The following is an 18510-nucleotide window of genomic DNA, read 5'->3' on the forward strand; positions in this document are numbered from 1 at the left end:
CCATCTCTGATCTACACATGGTGATCATGCGAACCTGAATGTTGCTCACACAGCAACTGCTCGATTAAGCTTCATTTCACAAGTCGCAGTTAATCTTGATCTGTGACCATTTAAGGAGTCTGCCTAACTGATGACTTCATCTATATATAGGTTTTTACATCAACCTGTTTCTTATGGTGTTCTATCAGGATCTGTATTGTGGCACATGACTGTAGATAAAACTGAATGAATTTAAAGTTGTTAAGACTAAAGTTTACTGCAATAACTACGATACTTTGATTTCTCTGATTTGGAAGATATTAATGAAATTACATGACACATGTTTGAAGTGTTTTGACTACAAAAGCAAGTAGTTGTCACCTGGCTGATGAAGGATGTTTTAATGTGCTTTTGTGCATGTGCATAGGTCTCAATTTGGCTGCATTGGCGGTGGCCGCGAGTGCCACACAGGCCACTCCTACTGGCAGCAGTGCGCTAACCACCTCCAGCTCGCCCCTCAGCGTGCTCACTAGCTCAGGTACGCCCACCGGACAACAGACTCACTCTGCCTGGGATGGCTGCAAGGGTTGGTTCTGCTTTTTATCTCCCAATGCTCTTTTAACATTTTATGTAGCCTTTTTGTTGTTGTTTTCCACTAGACCAGCCCCAAGTGTGCAACTCTTTTTAGTACCTGCTCTGTACAGACGTTAATCACTGAGCAGAGAATTGCCCATGTTTACCTTTTTATTGATATATTTGTATAATTGTTTTTTCTTGCAGTCATATGCACATTGTTTGTTATTAGACAGATGATTAATACACAAACTTGGGCTGTCCAGTGAGTGTGCCATGTGCCTTAATGGTTTCAAACCAGCATTAAACTGCACATTTATCAGATACTTAGCTGGTTGATGGTTACTGGCGTTCTATTATTCACAATTGAACTTGAGCTTTGACTTCTGTGCATTAGCAATAGAATGTGAACTTGCCTTTCATTTAGTAAAACAGTAAATAAAGGAAATAACAAAAACAGATTGAGAATTGAAAGATTTAAAACCTGATACCAAAGCCAGTATAAATCGTGTTGTTTTCTTGGCCCCAGATATAAAATGGACTACTTATTGTAACATCTGAACAGTTGCAAATGTCAACCTTTTTGGAGCGTTCCTAATAAAACAGATTTTGCTGAGGGATCTATAAGAATGCAGTTACCTAGCACTGTAATACACATTCTTCAGTGTGAGAATTTTGGCCATTATTTAAAAGTTACACTGTTTAGGTTTTTAATTAATCTGATTTTTTTGTCTTGTAGCCTTTTGTTTTTACGGTTGTCTATCTTTCATTTTATTGGCTGGTACAGTGTATATAAAGGTTGCTGCTTGGCAAACTCTCATTCTCTTATTGTAATTCCTTTTGTTTTGTCTGTTCTTTCACTCTTACTTTTTTTTTTTTTTTTATCCCCCTCTCTGTCTTCACAGCGGGTTCTTCTCCTACATCCAGTACTAGCTCCTCTGTGAATCCCATGGCTTCTCTTGGTGCCCTGCAGTCTCTGGCTGCAGGTGCTGGAGCTGGCCTCAACATGAGCTCACTAGCAGGTGAGACATAACGAACATCTTGGTTTGTTCTGCTCAGTGAATTGAAAGCCTTAAAGCAGCGTTTAACTTCTGTGTCTAAAGGACACAGATGGACAATGACGGCACTTCTTTCTCAGTGGCAGTTATAGAATAAACACTCAGATTTTTCTACAGGCATGGCTGCGCTAAATGGTGGCTTGGGCAGTGGTGGTCTGTCTAATGGCTCTGGTAGCACCATGGAGGCCTTGACCCAGGCAGCATACTCGGGGATCCAGCAGTATGCAGCAGCTGCCCTGCCTAGCCTCTATAACCAGAGCCTGCTTTCCCAGCAGAGCATCAGTGCTGCGGGCAGCCAGAAAGAAGGTCAGTACTGAAGTGTACAGTGATTTTAATAAAAAAGATAAACAACCCTGCCTTGACCAACCTGATTCATGAGTTAGGTTTGGTAAAATTTATAAAGACAGGGAGGCTTTCCCAGTCAGACATTTTAAACTAGAATGGGAATTTCTCAGACTAATGGTTTTTGGAAACCAATTGGGCAACACATTGCATGGCTTAGTTTTTCAGCTGCACCTAGAAAATACGTGTAGATCCAAATAAAGCATTTACTTTTTCTCTCCCCCACCCCCCACCCCTTTCTTTCTAGGCCCAGAGGGTGCAAATCTGTTCATTTATCACCTGCCACAGGAATTCGGTGACCAGGACCTGCTTCAGATGTTCATGCCTTTTGGCAATGTCATCTCAGCCAAGGTGTTCATAGATAAACAGACCAACCTCAGCAAGTGTTTTGGTATGCCAATAAACTTTGTATTTATTTTTTACTCTCTCTTTAATAGAACAATATGAAAACTCTGATGGCAATAAATCCACCCATCACTCCATTAAGTGTTAATAGGTCATTACTGTAACTGTTGAACATTGAGTGACCAAACTGTGTGTTCTGTGTGTGTCTCAGGCTTTGTGAGTTACGACAATCCAGTTTCGTCCCAGGCGGCCATTCAGTCAATGAACGGTTTTCAGATCGGAATGAAGCGACTGAAGGTTCAACTGAAAAGATCCAAAAACGACAGCAAGCCATACTGAGTGCTTTTACTCTAAAATGGACTTGGTTTGAAAATGTGTTTCTGGTAAGTGGAGTGTGATATTGGAAAGTTAAAAAGCCTACCCCCACCCTTAACCCTCTCCTACTATTCCTTCACTCCTCTTGCCTTTCCTACATTATCTTCTTTCTTAACCATCAACAAGAAAAGGAAAAGCAACATGCAAAATTGTAGAAACCACGAGGTTGTTCAGCTGAGAAATGGATTCTTTTCAATTGTTAGGTTTCAGGTTTTTATTTTTTTTAATGTTAAAGGTGTTTTTTGTTTTGTTTTTTTTTTTAAACCAGTATTTGGTGCCATATTACACGTTTGCTGTGTACAAATCTTGCATCGAAGGATGTTGCACAATGAAAGGCAGTCATTGACTGCTCTCAGTTCTACAGTCGTTATCTCATCTTGATCATGCCCCTGTAGATTATCCTCTTGTGTTTACACTATAGACTCTTAACAGTATATTTGGACAGTCAAACTGATGCCTCCTACTAAGCTGCCTTTTAAATAGAATTTGGAGGCCTGCTGCATAGATTGCAAAAGATAATCATTCTGTCACCATAATGATTTGGAGCATCTGAAAGGTCAGGCTGCTCTCCATTACACTCTGTTTTCATAGATGCCTTTTTTTTATTATGTTTATTTATTTCACTAATTTATTTATTTATTTTGAATACCGCTAATTTTTCATAATGGGGTGATGTAAAAGTACAGTCTGTTTTGTTTTTATTTTCTTGGAGAACTCGGCTAACAATGATCTATATTTCATTAGATGTTTTCATTCATGTATTTATGTTTCACCTACCAAAAAAAAAAGCAAGCAAAAATTCAGCATCTTATTTTGAATTGGTATACTTTTTAAATATTTTTTTCTTATCTTGTTGGCACAGTCTACTGTTTGCTATTCAGCACAAGTTGTTGGTTGACTCAGCTATAGGTGCGAAGGAATGTCATGCTTACTCTCAGGATTGCCTCACTTTTGTCAGATGAAACTAACTTAAAATGAACCCAGTGCAGCATATATAGGTGAATATGAAGAGTGTCGCTAATTTCTACAGTTCATGGTGAGCTAGACAGAACAATACAGTTTTATGCATTGCATACACACGCACACGCTCCCTGGTTAGCTCTTCTTTTTTTTTTTCTCCATGTAGCCTCAAGGATGATTAAAGCCACTTTATTTTGCCCAAGTTATTTTAACAGATTGCCATTCACTGCTGGTATCACTTTGTGCCACGGAGATGTTCAGACTCAAAGTATGATGTATAACATTTACACAGATTTTCATTCGAGTTGCCTACTGAACAGGTTCAATCCTAAACTTGTGGTGGTGTTTGTTTCAAACAATCTTCCACCTCGGTGCAAGTGGATGTTGTATGCTTTCAGCAATAATTGCATCCTGCGTGTCTGAAGTTACAGTTGATAGTGCTAAAACAAAAACCAAAAAAAAAAATAACAAAAAAAGACACTGCATTTCATATTTTCCCCCCTCCGTTCTACCAAATTTCAAGTTTGTCGTTGAAAGAAATGAGCTATTGTACTTCTACCCCTTTTGTTTTGTTCTTCACTAAAAGTAGTCAGCTTTGCCTCTGTGTGGGTTTACTAATACTAACATTGAACCCCTGAAGAACATCTAGTTTAGCATGACTATTTGAGTTCCTCTGTACACTCTGAAATTGTATTCATGATTGATAATTAGTAAATGTTTATCATCAATGAGGAAAGTTAAATCAGTGCATAAGTGAGGCCTACAGGGTCTTAAATTGTTTTTATGGGAATGGAAGAGAAACCATTGTCCAGATCGTGTATATTACTTAGCTATTAAGCCTTTTCTATTTTTATAGAGGTTTTATAATATTGCGTAAATTATTTCTCTGAATTAAAAACAATTGTTTAATAATCACTCAAAAGATTCAACAGTATTTTGTAGAATCCTGATGTGAAGTTTTGTGAAATACATTCACAGATTGTTAAAGCAACAGGCGTGTGGCCCTTTTTAGCTAAGTGTTGTATATTGTCTTTGTCCAACACTCAAAATTGTATCTGACTCTCTTCATGTGTAGTTCCTGGGGTGCTGAAGTCTCTGAAGCTGTTCCAGTGTTCAGTTTAAAGTTATTGTACCTGGGGAAACGCCGTTTCCCCATCAAAAACCTGTGCTGCGTGAATTCGTACATCTTTCGTATGGCGCGACAGTAAAGTACGTTCCCTTAGCTGTCTGTCAGTTGTGATGCGTTTCTGTGAAGTAGCAGAAAGGTGTTTGGTTTCTTAAAATGCGATCACTGCAATTGATCGACTTGGTTGAATTGATTGTCATGCACAGTGCCATCCAATGTACTTTGCAAATACACAGGGGAAATTTTTCCTTTTTCAAACAGTTTCAATTAAGATGCGAATGTGGATCACAGAACGTTACCTTTTATTCGTCAGTATTTCAATTAATCTTTTTTTTTATCATTTTTAAAATGAATCCATAACGGCTGCAAAAACTGCTACTGTTTTATTTACGTTCTTTCCCAGTTCTTAAACAGGAGAAGCTGAATATGAAATCAGGAGAAATCTTCACAGAAATAAAAGATGACGTTCTGTACATCTGAAATTTCTTTCTGTATTTGAAGCTAACTTTATGAAATAGTTGGTATTGCCATAGGACCCCCTTATGAATGATGTCACAAGTACCCCCCCCAATGTGACAATGTGTAATCGTGTAGATCATACCAATATCGATTACTTAAAATAAGTATTATTGAATATTGATACATTCTGGTTCTCAGTATAACTCCCAGAAAAATGCAGATTATTTCCTTTTTTTATGAAAAAAAAGAAACTGCCGTAATTTTGGAATTTAATTTTGTAGTATTAATATACTTATCGTTCGTTTTACGTAAACTACAACAGCTTTAGCCTGAACCCTGCTCTTGGTGCCCCTCATTCAGTGTTAAGGTTCTGGTCCCGTGAATCAGTCCCCCTCCCCTTGATCTGTGCCTGTGTGAAAACAATGCACATTCACATAAACAGTGATCAAAGAAACTAGGAAACCCTACAGGGTGTGTTCTAGCGTAGTGCTGGTTTATTGAATCCAAAGATCATCTTAAACTTGTCAACTCTACCCAGTAAGTCTTACTGGTATCTACCTGTTTAGGGAAATCACTTTTTATTTCAATGTTTTGTGGTAACGTTTTTTTATGAGGATGATTCCGTTGGTGCAGATCTGCTGCGTTAGAGACGTTAAGACAGAGCAGCTGCACGACGACAATATGGCAGTATGGTAAATCCACTGATGTGCCAAACAAGTCCTATACAAGCTGCTTGTGGAGAATTTCGTCTTAAGATTCTGCGACTTGAATATTCGTTGAACGTTCTGTAGCTCTGTTTCCATTGTCGTTCACTTTTTCACCTTCAGGTAAAAGTAAATGTAATTTCAGTTGTGTCCACTGGTTTTGCCCACTATGAAAACGATATGGACAAATAAGCTGCCTTTACGTTATGATTAAGAAGTTAAGCACAAACTGAAATCATCGCAAGAGGTCTAGCAAATCTGAAAAGCACAAACATTTTTGGTCTGATGACATCTATTTTAGTCAACAATTAAAATGTGAAGAGCACTGAGCTGCAACAAATAGCAGCTTGGGTTTGAGTGTTGCTGATGGCAACTTTTTATTTATTTATTTTTATTTATTTTTTTTTTTCTCTCGTTGTTGCCCCCCCCCCACCCCCCCCCCCTTTCTTATTTTCAGAAGTATATTGAAATCCCCAGCTACCTACTGAAATAAACAGTGTTTTGTTTTAGCCGTGGTAGGCAGTGTTTGTCGTCTCTTGGTGTTGTTGGATGTAAAATTCTCCCCTTAACTCCTTTTTGGCATGTTGCTTGTGTCTCCCTCTTCCCACTTTCCTTCCTTCCTGTTCCCTGTGTTGCATTAAATGTTGTCTGAAGTAGGTAATATGTACCTGTGACCTCCCTCCCCTCCCCTCCCCCTCCCCTCATGCAAAGATAATCATTTCACATGATTTTCTGTTTCTTCCCCTTTCCTTTTTTTCCGTTGTGGCTTTAACCTAGTTTTGTTGTTCGTTATTTGTTTTTGTTGTTTTTATTCTAGATATCTTCGTGCCCGTTTGTTCATCGTTTCCCTAGCATGTCGATGTGACGTCAAAAGTTCATCGTCCAGTCCGTTGTCCTCTTCGCTTCTCTGGCGCTTGAAATTTTCACCCTTGACCTTTTTTGTTAACTTTTGACGCTTTAGTGATTTACTTCTTTTGTTTGTTTTTCGTGTGTTCATTTCTGTTTGTGCTGCCAATAGAGGGCGCTAGAAAGACTGCTGTTATAACTAAAATGTAAAAAGTTTCATGAATATTGTTCTGAGCAAAGAGTCTATTTTTCTAGAACTTGCAAACATAACCACTAGATAGCGCAAAAAGCTTTTAATTTTCATTGTTTCGTTACCCAGTTAAGTTTTCCCTTTTTTTTTTTTTTTTCTTAGCAATTTTTATTTTTCATCGTTTTAATGCAGTCTTCCTAGTGCACTCAATTTTACTCATTTGTTTTCTTCTGAAAGCAGCCAATCAATTTATAGAATCACTTTGTGTGTGTGTGGGTGTGTTTTTCCTCTTTCTCTCTCACGTGTTAGTTCTAAATCTTTTTTTTTTTTTTAGGATGTTTTGCAGTCACATTTTGCTGAAACTGAGGATAACCTTGTAATTTTGTGCTAGGTTAGTTGGCATGATGTAATTTTGGGAGTTCCTATTAACAGAGTGACATTACAATACACTTGAATTGCCTTTCTTTTTCTTTTCCATTGTATTGTGTCGAGCCACCACAGGCACATAATGTTTTTCATTTTCTTATTGTGTGAAAATCAGGATTAGTCTGAAATAAAATGCATAAATTGAGCAGAATTGAGTTTCTTGTCACAGTTAGTTAATATATTAAAGTATGCATGTTTTTTTGTAACTGCACTGACATCCTCAGCAAAATGTGATTCAGTTCTGTTTAAAAAATGAAAAAAATAATCAAAATTATAAAATGAATAAAATGGTGCCAAAAGTTTTGCATGTTGCTGTTGGTCACATTTTCTGTACTTTTCATGACGTTTGCTTACTCTTCCAGTATGGCTCTGTTTTAATAATCAGTGGCTTTAATACCCACCTCAACACCTGTTGAGACCATGTTTGAATGAGCCTTTTTTTCTTCTTTTTTTTCATAATTTTATTTACATTTTTTTCCTAATTGGTTCTGGTATCATGGCTTTATAGTGACCTTTCAAATTCGCTTTGTCTTAGCTCAGTTGAAGTACGTGTGCCTACAAAAGCAAATTTAAGCTGTTCTCTTTAGTACTTAATCCGTTTTTGTGGAAACAGTGTGGGAACTGTTTGGTTGGCAGCAAAAATCCAAAGTGTGTTTACCTACTTTTATTTTTTCCTCTCCCTCTTCTGCCATTAGTCTAACCATATCTATTTCAGCACTGCCTTTAGCGTCTGTCTCATTTGAAAAGTGCTCTCTAAAAGCCAACTGATTACCATACGATATGATTGAAGCCCTGAGAGCTATATTTGTGGTTCTCTAAATCATCGTCTTTTGGATGATCTTTTAAATTTGAAAAATTATTTCAAACTTTATTTCAACAGGGGGAAAAAAAAACTAATTGGGATTGAGGGTTGAGATTTTTGGCATTTTCTATTTAGACTTTAAGCTGCTGTTTGTGAGTTTAAATGTACTCTAAATTTACCTGTGGGATGCTTGTCAATATTGGTACAGAGTGATTGTATTTAATAGTAAAGATTTGTACAGTTTTTGCCTTTTCTACTTCCAAGTTCTGTTTCACAATGTGAAATTTAAATCCTACCACGCACGTGGAGCCATGTAGAACTTGCCACCCTGACCAAACATTAGTCTGTACGAATTAAGGAAGTAATTCTATAAAGCAGCCTTCAAATCCAATTAAAAGCTGATTTTGGTTTTTTTTGTTTTGTGTTTTGTCATTTTTAAGTTATGGTTTTATTGGAATTGTAGAGTGAGGGGTTGATTTTTAGATGTAGGAGTGGATTTTTCCCTGAATGTTTTCTGTTGAAGTTTATTTAATGTGATGGTGGTTTAAGAATTTCATGCTACTGTCTCCACAGAAATTTAGCAACATGCACACCCAGCAAGAAGTCATTTTGTAGTTTATCTTTGGTCGGGTTGTTTGTCTGATTAAACAGAAAAGATTCACACTCTTTGTGTCTGAACCTTACTTTTGTTTTTACTTTTGTTTCCTTTTTTCAATCCATTTTAATTTCCAATGATTGGTTTCAGTGCATAGTTACTTTTATATTTAATATCTAAGCAAGCTTAAACATGCTGTCTGGTAACAGAAGGTTCTATCCAAATAATTTTGATTGGGCTGGGCAGGGCAGTGGGTGGGCTATTCCAAAAGTTTCAGATTTTTACTCCTTATTTTTTGCACATTTGCCAGCCTTTTCAGTTAGCTTCAGATTTTTGGCTGTCTACAGTTGCTTCCTTTGAGGATTTTCCAGAATAGGTGATCAAATCCATTCTTTAATTTACAAACACAATGTTTTCTTTACTACTGACTGATCCACAACCCAAGCTTGCCAAATGTTGCTACTCTTCCTCTTCAAATATACCCTTTAGACAGTTTGTTGAGGCTTCCATTTGTCACTTTCAGGCTACAGCACGTGAAGGCCTGATTCTAGAGGTCACAGGTAAGTTTGTATAGAACTCTTCTATGATGTTTGTGCGAGCAACACGGCATAGTAAAATGTTGTGCACCCTCATTGTACCAGCTAAGTGTTTCTCTAGGTTCTTAGTCATTTACTATTTGTTTTTTTTTTTTGTTTTTTTAAAGAATTTCTCTCTCTGGAATGTATCAGTTTCGAGGCCGGAGTGCTATCTAAAAATATTAGTTTGTTAGAAATTTGGGTTTATTTCTATCGACTGTGAAGAAATCATTAAGTGGAGTTCTGATTTTGCAATTCATCCAAACCATCAGAATATAAAAAGGGGGCTTCCACTATGTTTGAATACAATTTATTAAATTGCCAAGATGTCAAACAGTCATTCAAAGGGGTTTGATGTAAAAGATAGTTTCCCTACCTCCCCACCCAAAATCTTAAAATTAATTAATTCTTCAGAAATTGTATGAATAAGCCTTCTCTAAAAATGTTCATGTATAACTTGCACTTTTGTTAAATGTAGGCTTAAGCAACAGGCACTGTATACAACCATCACTGCTGAAATGAAGTAGCATTTAACAAAAGGAACAGATTTACATTTAAGGCATTTAGCAGACGCTCTTATCCAGAGCGACTTACAAAAGTATCTTGTATTCTCATGTTAAATGCATATAAAGGGGAGGATTTCATTTCAAACGGAACGTTTGTGAAAAGCCCTGTATAAGTATGTTGTAAAACTGGCAATGAGAACCAGGAGTTACTTTTGAGTTTTAGCGACGTGTACCCAAGGGTGTAATATTGGAGTCATCTGTATAGATAGATAATTGCTATGTTATGTTTAAATTTAACCAATATCTGCAAATAACAGCATAGCTTTTCTTGATACATTTACAGGACCTCCAGAAAAGAATGGGTAGGTGATGCTTGACTCCCATTAGCGTTCTAATCCAAGTCTATCTGTAGATATGTACATTACAAAATGTGACATCTGCATCACTGTACATCATTTTATAATTTACAAATTCTCTCTCTGGTATAATTTACATATTTACAGTGCTCTCCAGTTCAAACGTTCCCTCTGTGGCCGACTATAAATAGAAATTCATTTATTCATTAGTGCTGAAGTTGTGCTGAATTCCGCCATCCTCCGTGTATCCAGCAGAACCGCAGCTCTAAAGCTTACTGTCATGCTTTGACTGGTTGTTCAAGGCTGAGCTGGTGAGAGGAGGTAGGTGTTTGTATTTGGGTGTGATGTTCATGTAGACAGAGGCTGTGTACAGATCCTGGATCACAATACGATGTAGGTTTGGACTCCCCTTCAGCAGCTCTTCCCGGCACTTCTCCGGTGCCGCAGAGCTGTTCGTCTCTTCGGTGTACTCTGGATTCTTAGGGTACATGCTGTCACCTGCACGCTCAAACATGAAGAAAAAAAAAATCAGGTATCACATCGTTATATTATATTAACACATTATAGGGTGTGTTTCCCTGTACTTTCCTGCACTAAAGAAAACAGAAAACCTGTAAGCGTGGACCACACAATAGAACTGACACTGATAGAAGTGGAATTAATTACTCTGAATTAACAATGGAAATTTACTAAATTGAATAAAAGCTGTTCTCATGAGGGTTTTATCCAACTTTTAGATACTGGAGTAACATATATCTGTTCCTTTTGCTTTCCTTGAGGTTTTCTGATATCCATGTGCCATCAGCGTGCATTACACAACACATCCATATCTCAGGGAATAGTGGTCTGTTTTCGAATAGAATGAAATCTACAGATTTATATGCAGCTATAAATGCTTCAGACTGAATACTTCATTAGAGTTCTACAGAAATATCCACTCTGTCTACACATTTCTTTAATAAATTCAGCAGTCACCGTTGATCTCTCTTGTAGTCTGAGTAAAATGTGTTTCTGTTCTCGTCTACTTTCAGGGAAATGTATATTTAAAAATAAATAAATAAATAGTCTGTAGTAATAAATCCTACGCTACAAACAAGCCAGCTTATATATTTCTCAGGATGTTGGTTACCTTAAACACAACACTCTATGGTTAGCTTAAAAATAAAAAAAAATAATTGATCTCAGTGGATTTACCTTGATTTCTGCATTGATTACTAATAGATCATAATCTGAGCATTACTGACGTACCAACTGTGGACAAACGCTTCTGCATCACCTATGTCTCTTCAGTTTGAGGTCATGGACTGCTGCCTATACATTCTCCTGTGAAATTCGCCACATTGCAGTTGAATAAGGAACTGCAGGGTCCTGTGACCTTGCTCCACAGCATCATATGATTCACTTTTTAACTTTTCTTCAATATGGGCGCTCTGCTGGGCGCTCTCACTTGTCTCACTTTAGTTCAGTCTGGCAGCAGTAAGAGATTGTGTTTGTCTAAAATTGTGATTTAGATAAAGATCAGGTCAGATTTTATTAGTAACCAATGCAGAAACCCAGGCCATTCCAAATGGTTCACTAGCTTTTACTTGAAATTGTATATAGAGGCATAAATTCCCCAAAATAATTATATTTTCAGGCTGTGCAAATTGATATATAATAGGAAAATACAACTGCAACAGAGCTTAGCAACAGTAGAATTAAGTAGAATTAATGCCATACTCAAAACAGACCCCTCAACTTGACTTGACTTAGCATATTAAGTATGCTAATACTTCTAGAGGTCAGTAAGGGAACATATGTATACGTATATAAAATAACAAACGGTGCCTAATAAATACCAGGTAGGAGTGATATGTGACCGTCAGTAGCCGCCAAGTACACAGGTAACCACTGCTCACAGCCCTCCACCGATCTTCTTTTGGCAAAGTCGTGAAGATCACTTAGTAAAGGAATATGGCTCATTCGTCCAAGATCGTAGAACTGGGGTGGTGCTATCCAAAGCTTTCTCTCCAGGTAGCTGCTAAGTATTTCAGACGGAGTGGACCACTGTAGAAGAGATCAGAGGACATATGGTTAAATAGTGAAGCATCAAGGACCAAACTATGGGACACTTGTCCAAAAGACCTGTATGTGATACAGTGTGGTGTGTCATTCAAAATCTGTTGTCTCTAAATGTGAGGACCAACGACGTCACTGACAGTAAAGCAGCCTCTGACTTTAGACTTACAGGGTAATACAGGGTAATTGCTGTGGAATTATTTAGGTCACTGAGTTCATCGACTATCCAAACAAAAGTCTCTTGAATTATTTGTGATTTGTAAATCACTGTTTACAAAATTTGCCAGACGACATACTTTAAGAGCCCACATCTACTGTATTTTGCCATTCGAAAACCGCTGTCCATAATTTTGGATCTACTGGATCTGTAATAGGTCATGCTTGGACAGTGATTGCCTTTTCCAGTGTAGATTGTAGTTGCTGCTAATCTCCAAAATGGCGACTTTCAGTAGAAGACAATGGAAAAAGACTCTACTCCAAGTCATTTTTGGTCATTTCTGTTGGTCCATTTATCATGAAACTGACCATGCTGGATTCAAACTGTGTAAAAAGAAAATCAATCAATCAGTTGTCAATTAATCAATCAATCAAAGATGAAGATACAAGGTTCAACAAGGCGTGACAGTTGGCCAGCATATGCTGTGCCTTCATATGAGCTTGATGGTTTAGCTGGTCTGCCAGCATGACCAACCTGACCAAGCTGGTTGACCACCATGACCAAAATGACAACACTGGTTCACCAGCACGGCCAGTCTGACCACTCTATTCTAACAGCTAAACCATCAAACTCTTAAAGGAAAACAAGCTGGGGTCGGGGGCTATGCTGTGGTCGGGCGCTATGCTGGTCGGGCGCTATGCTGTGGTCGGGCTCTGTGCTGTGGTCAGGGGCTATGATGGTCAGGGGCTATGCTGTGGTCGGGCTCTATGATGGTCAGGGGCTATGATGGTCAGGGGCTATGATGGTCAGGGGCTATGCTGTGGTCGGGCTCTATGATGATCAGGGGCTATGCTGGTCGGGCTCTATGCTGTGGTCGGGCTCTATGCTGTGGTCGGGCGCTACGCTGTGGTCGGGCGCAATGCTGGTCGGGCGCTACGCTGTGGTCGGGCGCTACGCTGTGGTCGGGCGCTATGCTGGTCGGGCGCTATGCTGGTCGGGCTCTATGCTGTGGTCGGGCGCTATGCTGTGGTCGGGCGCTATGCTGTGGTCGGGCGCTATGCTGGTTGGGCTCTGTGCTGTGGTCGGGCGCTATGCTGGTTGGGCTCTGTGCTGTGGTCGGGCTCTATGCTGGTTGGGCGCTATGCTGTGGTCGGGCGCTATGCTGTGGTCGGGCGCTATGCTGTGGTCGGGCGCTATGCTGTGGTCGGGCGCTATGCTCTGGTCGGGCGCTATGCTGGTCGGGCTCTATGCTGTGGTCGGGCGCTATGCTGGTTGGGCTCTGTGCTGTGGTCGGGCTCTGTGCTGGTCGGGCGCTATGCTGTGGTCGGGCGCTATGCTGTGGTCGGGCGCTATGCTGTGGTCGGGCTCTATGCTGTGGTCGGGCTCTATGCTGTGGTCGGGCGCTATGCTGGTTGGGCTCTGTGCTGTGGTCGGGCTCTATGCTGGTTGGGCGCTATGCTGTGGTCGGGCGCTATGCTGTGGTCGGGCGCTATGCTGTGGTCGGGCGCTATGCTGTGGTCGGGCTCTATGCTGTGGTCGGGCGCTATGCTGTGGTCGGGCTCTATGCTGGTTGGGCGCTATGCTGTGGTCGGGCGCTATGCTGTGGTCGGGCTCTATGCTGTGGTCGGGCGCTATGCTGTGGTCGGGCGCTATGCTGTGGTCGGGCTCTATGCTGTGGTCGGGCGCTATGCTGTGGTCGGGCGCTATGCTGGTTGGGCTCTGTGCTGTGGTCGGGCGCTATGCTGGTTGGGCTCTGTGCTGTGGTCGGGCGCTATGCTGGTCGGGCGCTATGCTGTGGTCGGGCGCTATGCTGTGGTCGGGCGCTATGCTGTGGTCGGGCTCTATGCTGGTCGGGCGCTATGCTGTGGTCGGGCTCTATGCTGGTCGGGCGCTATGCTGTGGTCGGGCGCTATGCTGTGGTCGGGCGCTATGCTGGTTGGGCTCTGTGCTGTGGTCGGGCTCTATGCTGGTTGGGCGCTATGCTGTGGTCGGGCGCTATGCTGTGGTCGGGCTCTATGCTGTGGTCGGGCGCTATGCTGTGGTCGGGCGCTATGCTGTGGTCGGGCGCTATGCTGTGGTCGGGCTCTATGCTGGTCGGGCTCTATGCTGGTCGGGCGCTATGCTGTGGTCGGGCTCTATGCTGGTCGGGCGCTATGCTGTGGTCGGGCTCTATGCTGTGGTCGGGCGCTATGCTGTGGTCGGGCGCTATGCTGTGGTCGGGCGCTATGCTGGTCGGGCTCTATGCTGTGGTCGGGCGCTATGCTGTGGTCGGGCGCTATGCTGTGGTCGGGCGCTATGCTGGTCGGGCGCTATGCTGTGGTCGGGCGCTATGCTGTGGTCGGGCGCTATGCTGTGGTCGGGCTCTATGCTGTGGTCGGGCGCTATGCTGGTCGGGCTCTATGCTGTGGTCGGGCGCTATGCTGTGGTCGGGCTCTATGCTGTGGTCGGGCGCTATGCTGGTCGGGCTCTATGCTGGTCGGGCTCTATGCTGTGGTCGGGCGCTATGCTGTGGTCGGGCTCTATGCTGTTGTCGGGCTCTATGCTGTGGTCGGGCGCTATGCTGTGGTCGGGCTCTATGCTGGTCGGTCTCTATGTTGGTCGGGCGCTATGCTGTGGTCGGGCGCTATGCTGGTTGGGCTCTGTGCTGTGGTCGGACTCTATGCTGGTTGGGCGCTATGCTGGTCGGGCTCTATGCTGTGGTCGGGCTCTATGCTGGTCGGGCTCTATGCTGGTCGGGCGCTATGCTGTGGTCGGGCTCTGTGCTGTGGTCGGACTCTATGCTGGTCGGGCGCTATGCTGTGGTCGGGCGCTATGCTGTGGTCGGGTGCTATGATGGTCAGGGGCTATGATGGTCAGGGGCTATGATGGTCAGGGGGCTATGATGATCAGGGGCTATGATGATCAGGGGGCTATGATGATCAGGGGCTATGATGATCAGGGGCTATGATGATCAGGGGGCTATGATGATCAGGGGGCTATGCTGGTCGGGGGATATGGTGGTCAGCCAGTGTAATACGCTGATAATATCGCTCCCCCTGAATGACCAGCTGAGGCCATCTGAAACCAGCCAAAGCTGCTATACTTCTATATGATTATGAAACTTATCAATAAACAGCAAATTGATAAACCCCGTCACCTCAAAGTGAACAATCTCCTTTTCGTCCTGCACGGTGTCCGGGATCTCCTCCAAGCAGCACAGGTAAAAGGCAGTGTCGTACCTTCTCCGCCTGCCGCTGAGTCCAGTAGGGGTCAGCCAGTTCCCCCACTCATGCATGGCCCATATGTTGGGTAAACACTGCAGCTCTCTGCACATGCGGATAAAGTTGGAGGAGCTCTGGATGACCAGGGACCTCCATCTGGCGATCTCGCCCCGGTCACACAGTTCAGGCAGGGCGGTGGGAGACGACCGAGAGAGGTCGTCATGGTCCGCGGCCAGACGGTGCGCCTCCTTTCGGGGCACGACCAGCAGCACCCCGGCCTCCTCGAAAGTCTCCCTCACCGCGCAGATCCTGAACGCGACGTCCCCCGGCACCGGGGACCCCAGCTTGACCCTGTCCGTGGCGAAAATGGGCGGCCTCGTCTCGAGGGGCTGTTTCACCACCCCTACCCCGAAGTTCGGCAGGTTTCGGAAGGGCTCGAACAACTCCACCCACTCGGGGGAGAAGTCGGAGGCCTCCGCCAGCCCCCCCGGGAACACGTACGCGTTGGGCATGAAGCCGCTTCTCCCGCTCCGCTTCAGCAGCAGCACGCTGTAGTCGAAGGCGGACCCGTGAGGGACGCTCGCTCTGTCCGCAGCTCTCCACGGAGGCTCCGCGACCGGACCGCGCTTCATTCCCGCAGCGAGAATCACCGTCGCCGCCTCCTTCCAGTGCTTCAGAGCCGTGTTCATGCCTGAGACAGCGCTAACCCTGCAGGCAGAAGGTGATCAGCAGAGTAAACAGAGGACTTCCTTTACTGCCTGCGCATTACTGCCCCCTACTGGCCGCAGTCTGACCGTGGGTGATGTTGCAGTTTGGATCCTGCTCATCCTGCACCTCTTCACCTGCTCTACAACAGGGGTCACCACTTCCAGTCCTCCAGGCCCAGTGGCCCAGTGTCCAGCACTGTGTGGCGATTCCCCCTGATCAATCATTTACTGATGGAGCGATCAATCAGATCATTAGATCCCAGATCTGAGAAGAGCTATTTAGTCTGGACATTACCAGCTGGTCTCCAACGTCAACAGACGGCATCTGGTTAAATGTGGAGCAGGACGTCGGATAACCAGAATTCAATATCAGGAAAACGTCTAATGGCGGAGCTTGATGGATATGTGACTTATTCGAAGTCTGGACTATGTTTGGTTTTGATGTCGACCGGATTTTTATTATCAACTGATATATAATTGATATATTTTGACATCTTCTTGACGTCAAATTGGCGTCAGATGCCTGCTGAGTTTAGATATCCTTGATAACTTGAGGGAATCTCCCTACTGTGTCACTAACTTCTGGTTATATATTATCACAATTACAGCCTTTTAATTGCCCCCCACCCCCATTACAGTCTGATAAATAAAATTGATTATAAATCTGATGATAAATCAGATGGATGATAAATGTGTTGATAAATTAGATAGATGATAAATTAGATAGATGATATCAGATTGATATACAATCAGATAGATGATAAATATGATAATAAATCAGACAGATGATATATCAGACAGATGATAATTCAGATGGATGATAAACAGGATAATAAATCAGACAGATGATAAATCAGATTGATGATTAATCAGACAGATGATAAATCAGACAAATGATAAAGCAGATGAATGATACATCAGATGGATGATAAATCAGATGATAAATCAGATGGATGATAAATCAGACAGATGGTAAATCAGACAGATGATAAATCAGACAGATGATAAATCAGATGGATGATAAATCAGACAGATGATAAATCAGATGATAAATCAGATGGATGATAAATCAGACAGATGGTAAATCAGACAGATGATAAATCAGACAGATGATAAATCAGATGGATGGTAAATCAGACAGATGATAAATCGGATGATAAATCAGATTGATGATTAAAGTGGTTCACAGTTTTACTCTTTGAGAAATGTCTTATAACTGAATCAGATCAGTTCTACTTCAGTTTGACTCTCTGTCTGATTATGCCCACAGGTCAGTAGTCTGTGTGGTCAGGGAGAAAGCTTTTTTAGAGCATCTCTCCAGTGGTTTGAAAAGTGCTCAGTCAAATGCCTGCTCGTCTCTGGTTGCCATGGTCTTATATATGATAGGATGTGTACAACTGGACATGAATGTATTACGGTCACTCTATACAATAACTGCATTATATTCTGATAGATTCTAATAATTTAATTATGGCACTTGTGTAGATGACGATATTGGCTCCCTTGGCCAAATGAGCAATATGTAACCTCTGTAGCTCATCAAACATAAAACGCACCATTTTCAGCACAAATACAAATAAAGTGATCAATGTGGCCTGTACAAAGGTCTGGACACCTTACAGAGTCAAAACTTCATTTCCATGCTTCACGAGAAGTGACTTGTTTGATTTTGACCAAAGAATTGCTTTTTAACTCCATTAGTCCACAGCGAAACCTTCCGGGCAGGGTTTCTGCAGTTACATAGGGGTTTTTTGCTACCAGCATATGAGCAGTTCTCTTGACCTCCATCTCTAATCACTAATCACAAAGATGCTACTGGTGTATGTACCATCAACACATTAAAAAAAAAAAAAAAAGGGGGCACAAACAGGCACAAACAGGCACTTTGCATTTACTCACAACATATAACATAGCTATACTGAACTATTATTACATGAACTGAGTAAAACTGCACCCCCAATCAAGAAAAGAAAAAAACAACGACAGCAGTGTGAATGCGATTTTGTCCAGAAGAAAGAAAATATATCTTATAGCAGATTTCACTTTTTTTCTTTAAATAGTGATGAACATGGCAGAAGAACGAAGGCAGAGCAGTTTAAAGCTGGATGTAACACATTCTATATTTTAGGTGCACTTTCACAGGCATATGAAGCTTTTGTCCCACACTGCTA

General features: G+C 42.1%; 2 protein-coding genes across 13 annotated transcripts in view; one reads left to right on the forward strand and one right to left on the reverse strand.

The window, feature by feature from the left end:
• The window catches only part of celf1 (cugbp, Elav-like family member 1), a 30986-nt gene extending 22138 nt beyond the window's left edge, over positions 1 to 8848 (forward strand). For 6 of the 12 annotated variants that reach the window (XM_072671730.1, XM_072671735.1, XM_072671733.1 and 3 more), the window contains 6 exons: positions 407 to 565; positions 1458 to 1574; positions 1716 to 1916; positions 2200 to 2343; positions 2509 to 2680; positions 6739 to 8848. In XM_072671730.1, coding sequence (XP_072527831.1) covers positions 407 to 565; positions 1458 to 1574; positions 1716 to 1916; positions 2200 to 2343; positions 2509 to 2636 — 749 coding nt within the window. In that variant the 3' untranslated portion in view covers positions 2637 to 2680; positions 6739 to 8848. The remainder of the gene's footprint in view (positions 1 to 406; positions 566 to 1457; positions 1575 to 1715; positions 1917 to 2199; positions 2344 to 2508; positions 2681 to 6738) is intronic. The other 6 variants (XM_072671734.1, XM_072671736.1, XM_072671737.1 and 3 more) reach the window with 3 other exon arrangements.
• Positions 8849 to 9649: 801 nt separating this feature from the next.
• On the reverse strand, positions 9650 to 16350 carry nudt19 (nudix (nucleoside diphosphate linked moiety X)-type motif 19). The gene is made up of 3 exons (XM_072671434.1): positions 15569 to 16350; positions 12056 to 12263; positions 9650 to 10715 (listed from the first exon to the last, which is right to left on the reverse strand). Exons 1-3 carry the CDS (start codon positions 16319 to 16321, stop codon positions 10483 to 10485), a joined length of 1194 nt encoding a protein of 397 aa, XP_072527535.1. The 5' UTR covers positions 16322 to 16350; the 3' UTR covers positions 9650 to 10482.
• Positions 16351 to 18510: the final 2160 nt, after the last annotated feature.

This window comes from Salminus brasiliensis, chromosome 25 (genome assembly GCF_030463535.1).
Source record: "Salminus brasiliensis chromosome 25, fSalBra1.hap2, whole genome shotgun sequence".
NCBI lineage: Eukaryota > Metazoa > Chordata > Actinopteri > Characiformes > Bryconidae > Salminus > Salminus brasiliensis.

Excerpts from the sequence above, each read along its gene's own strand:
- nudt19 (XM_072671434.1), bottom strand. The coding sequence starts at position 16,321 with ATGAACACGGCTCTGAAGCACTGGAAGGAGGCGGCGACGGTGATTCTC. Across the intron at positions 12,264-15,568 it reads AGGAGATTGTTCACTTTGAG|TGGTCCACTCCGTCTGAAAT; the intron begins GTGACGGGGTTT and ends TCTCTTCTACAG. Across the intron at positions 10,716-12,055 it reads TCACATATCACTCCTACCTG|GTGACAGCATGTACCCTAAG; the intron begins GTATTTATTAGG and ends TTGAGCGTGCAG.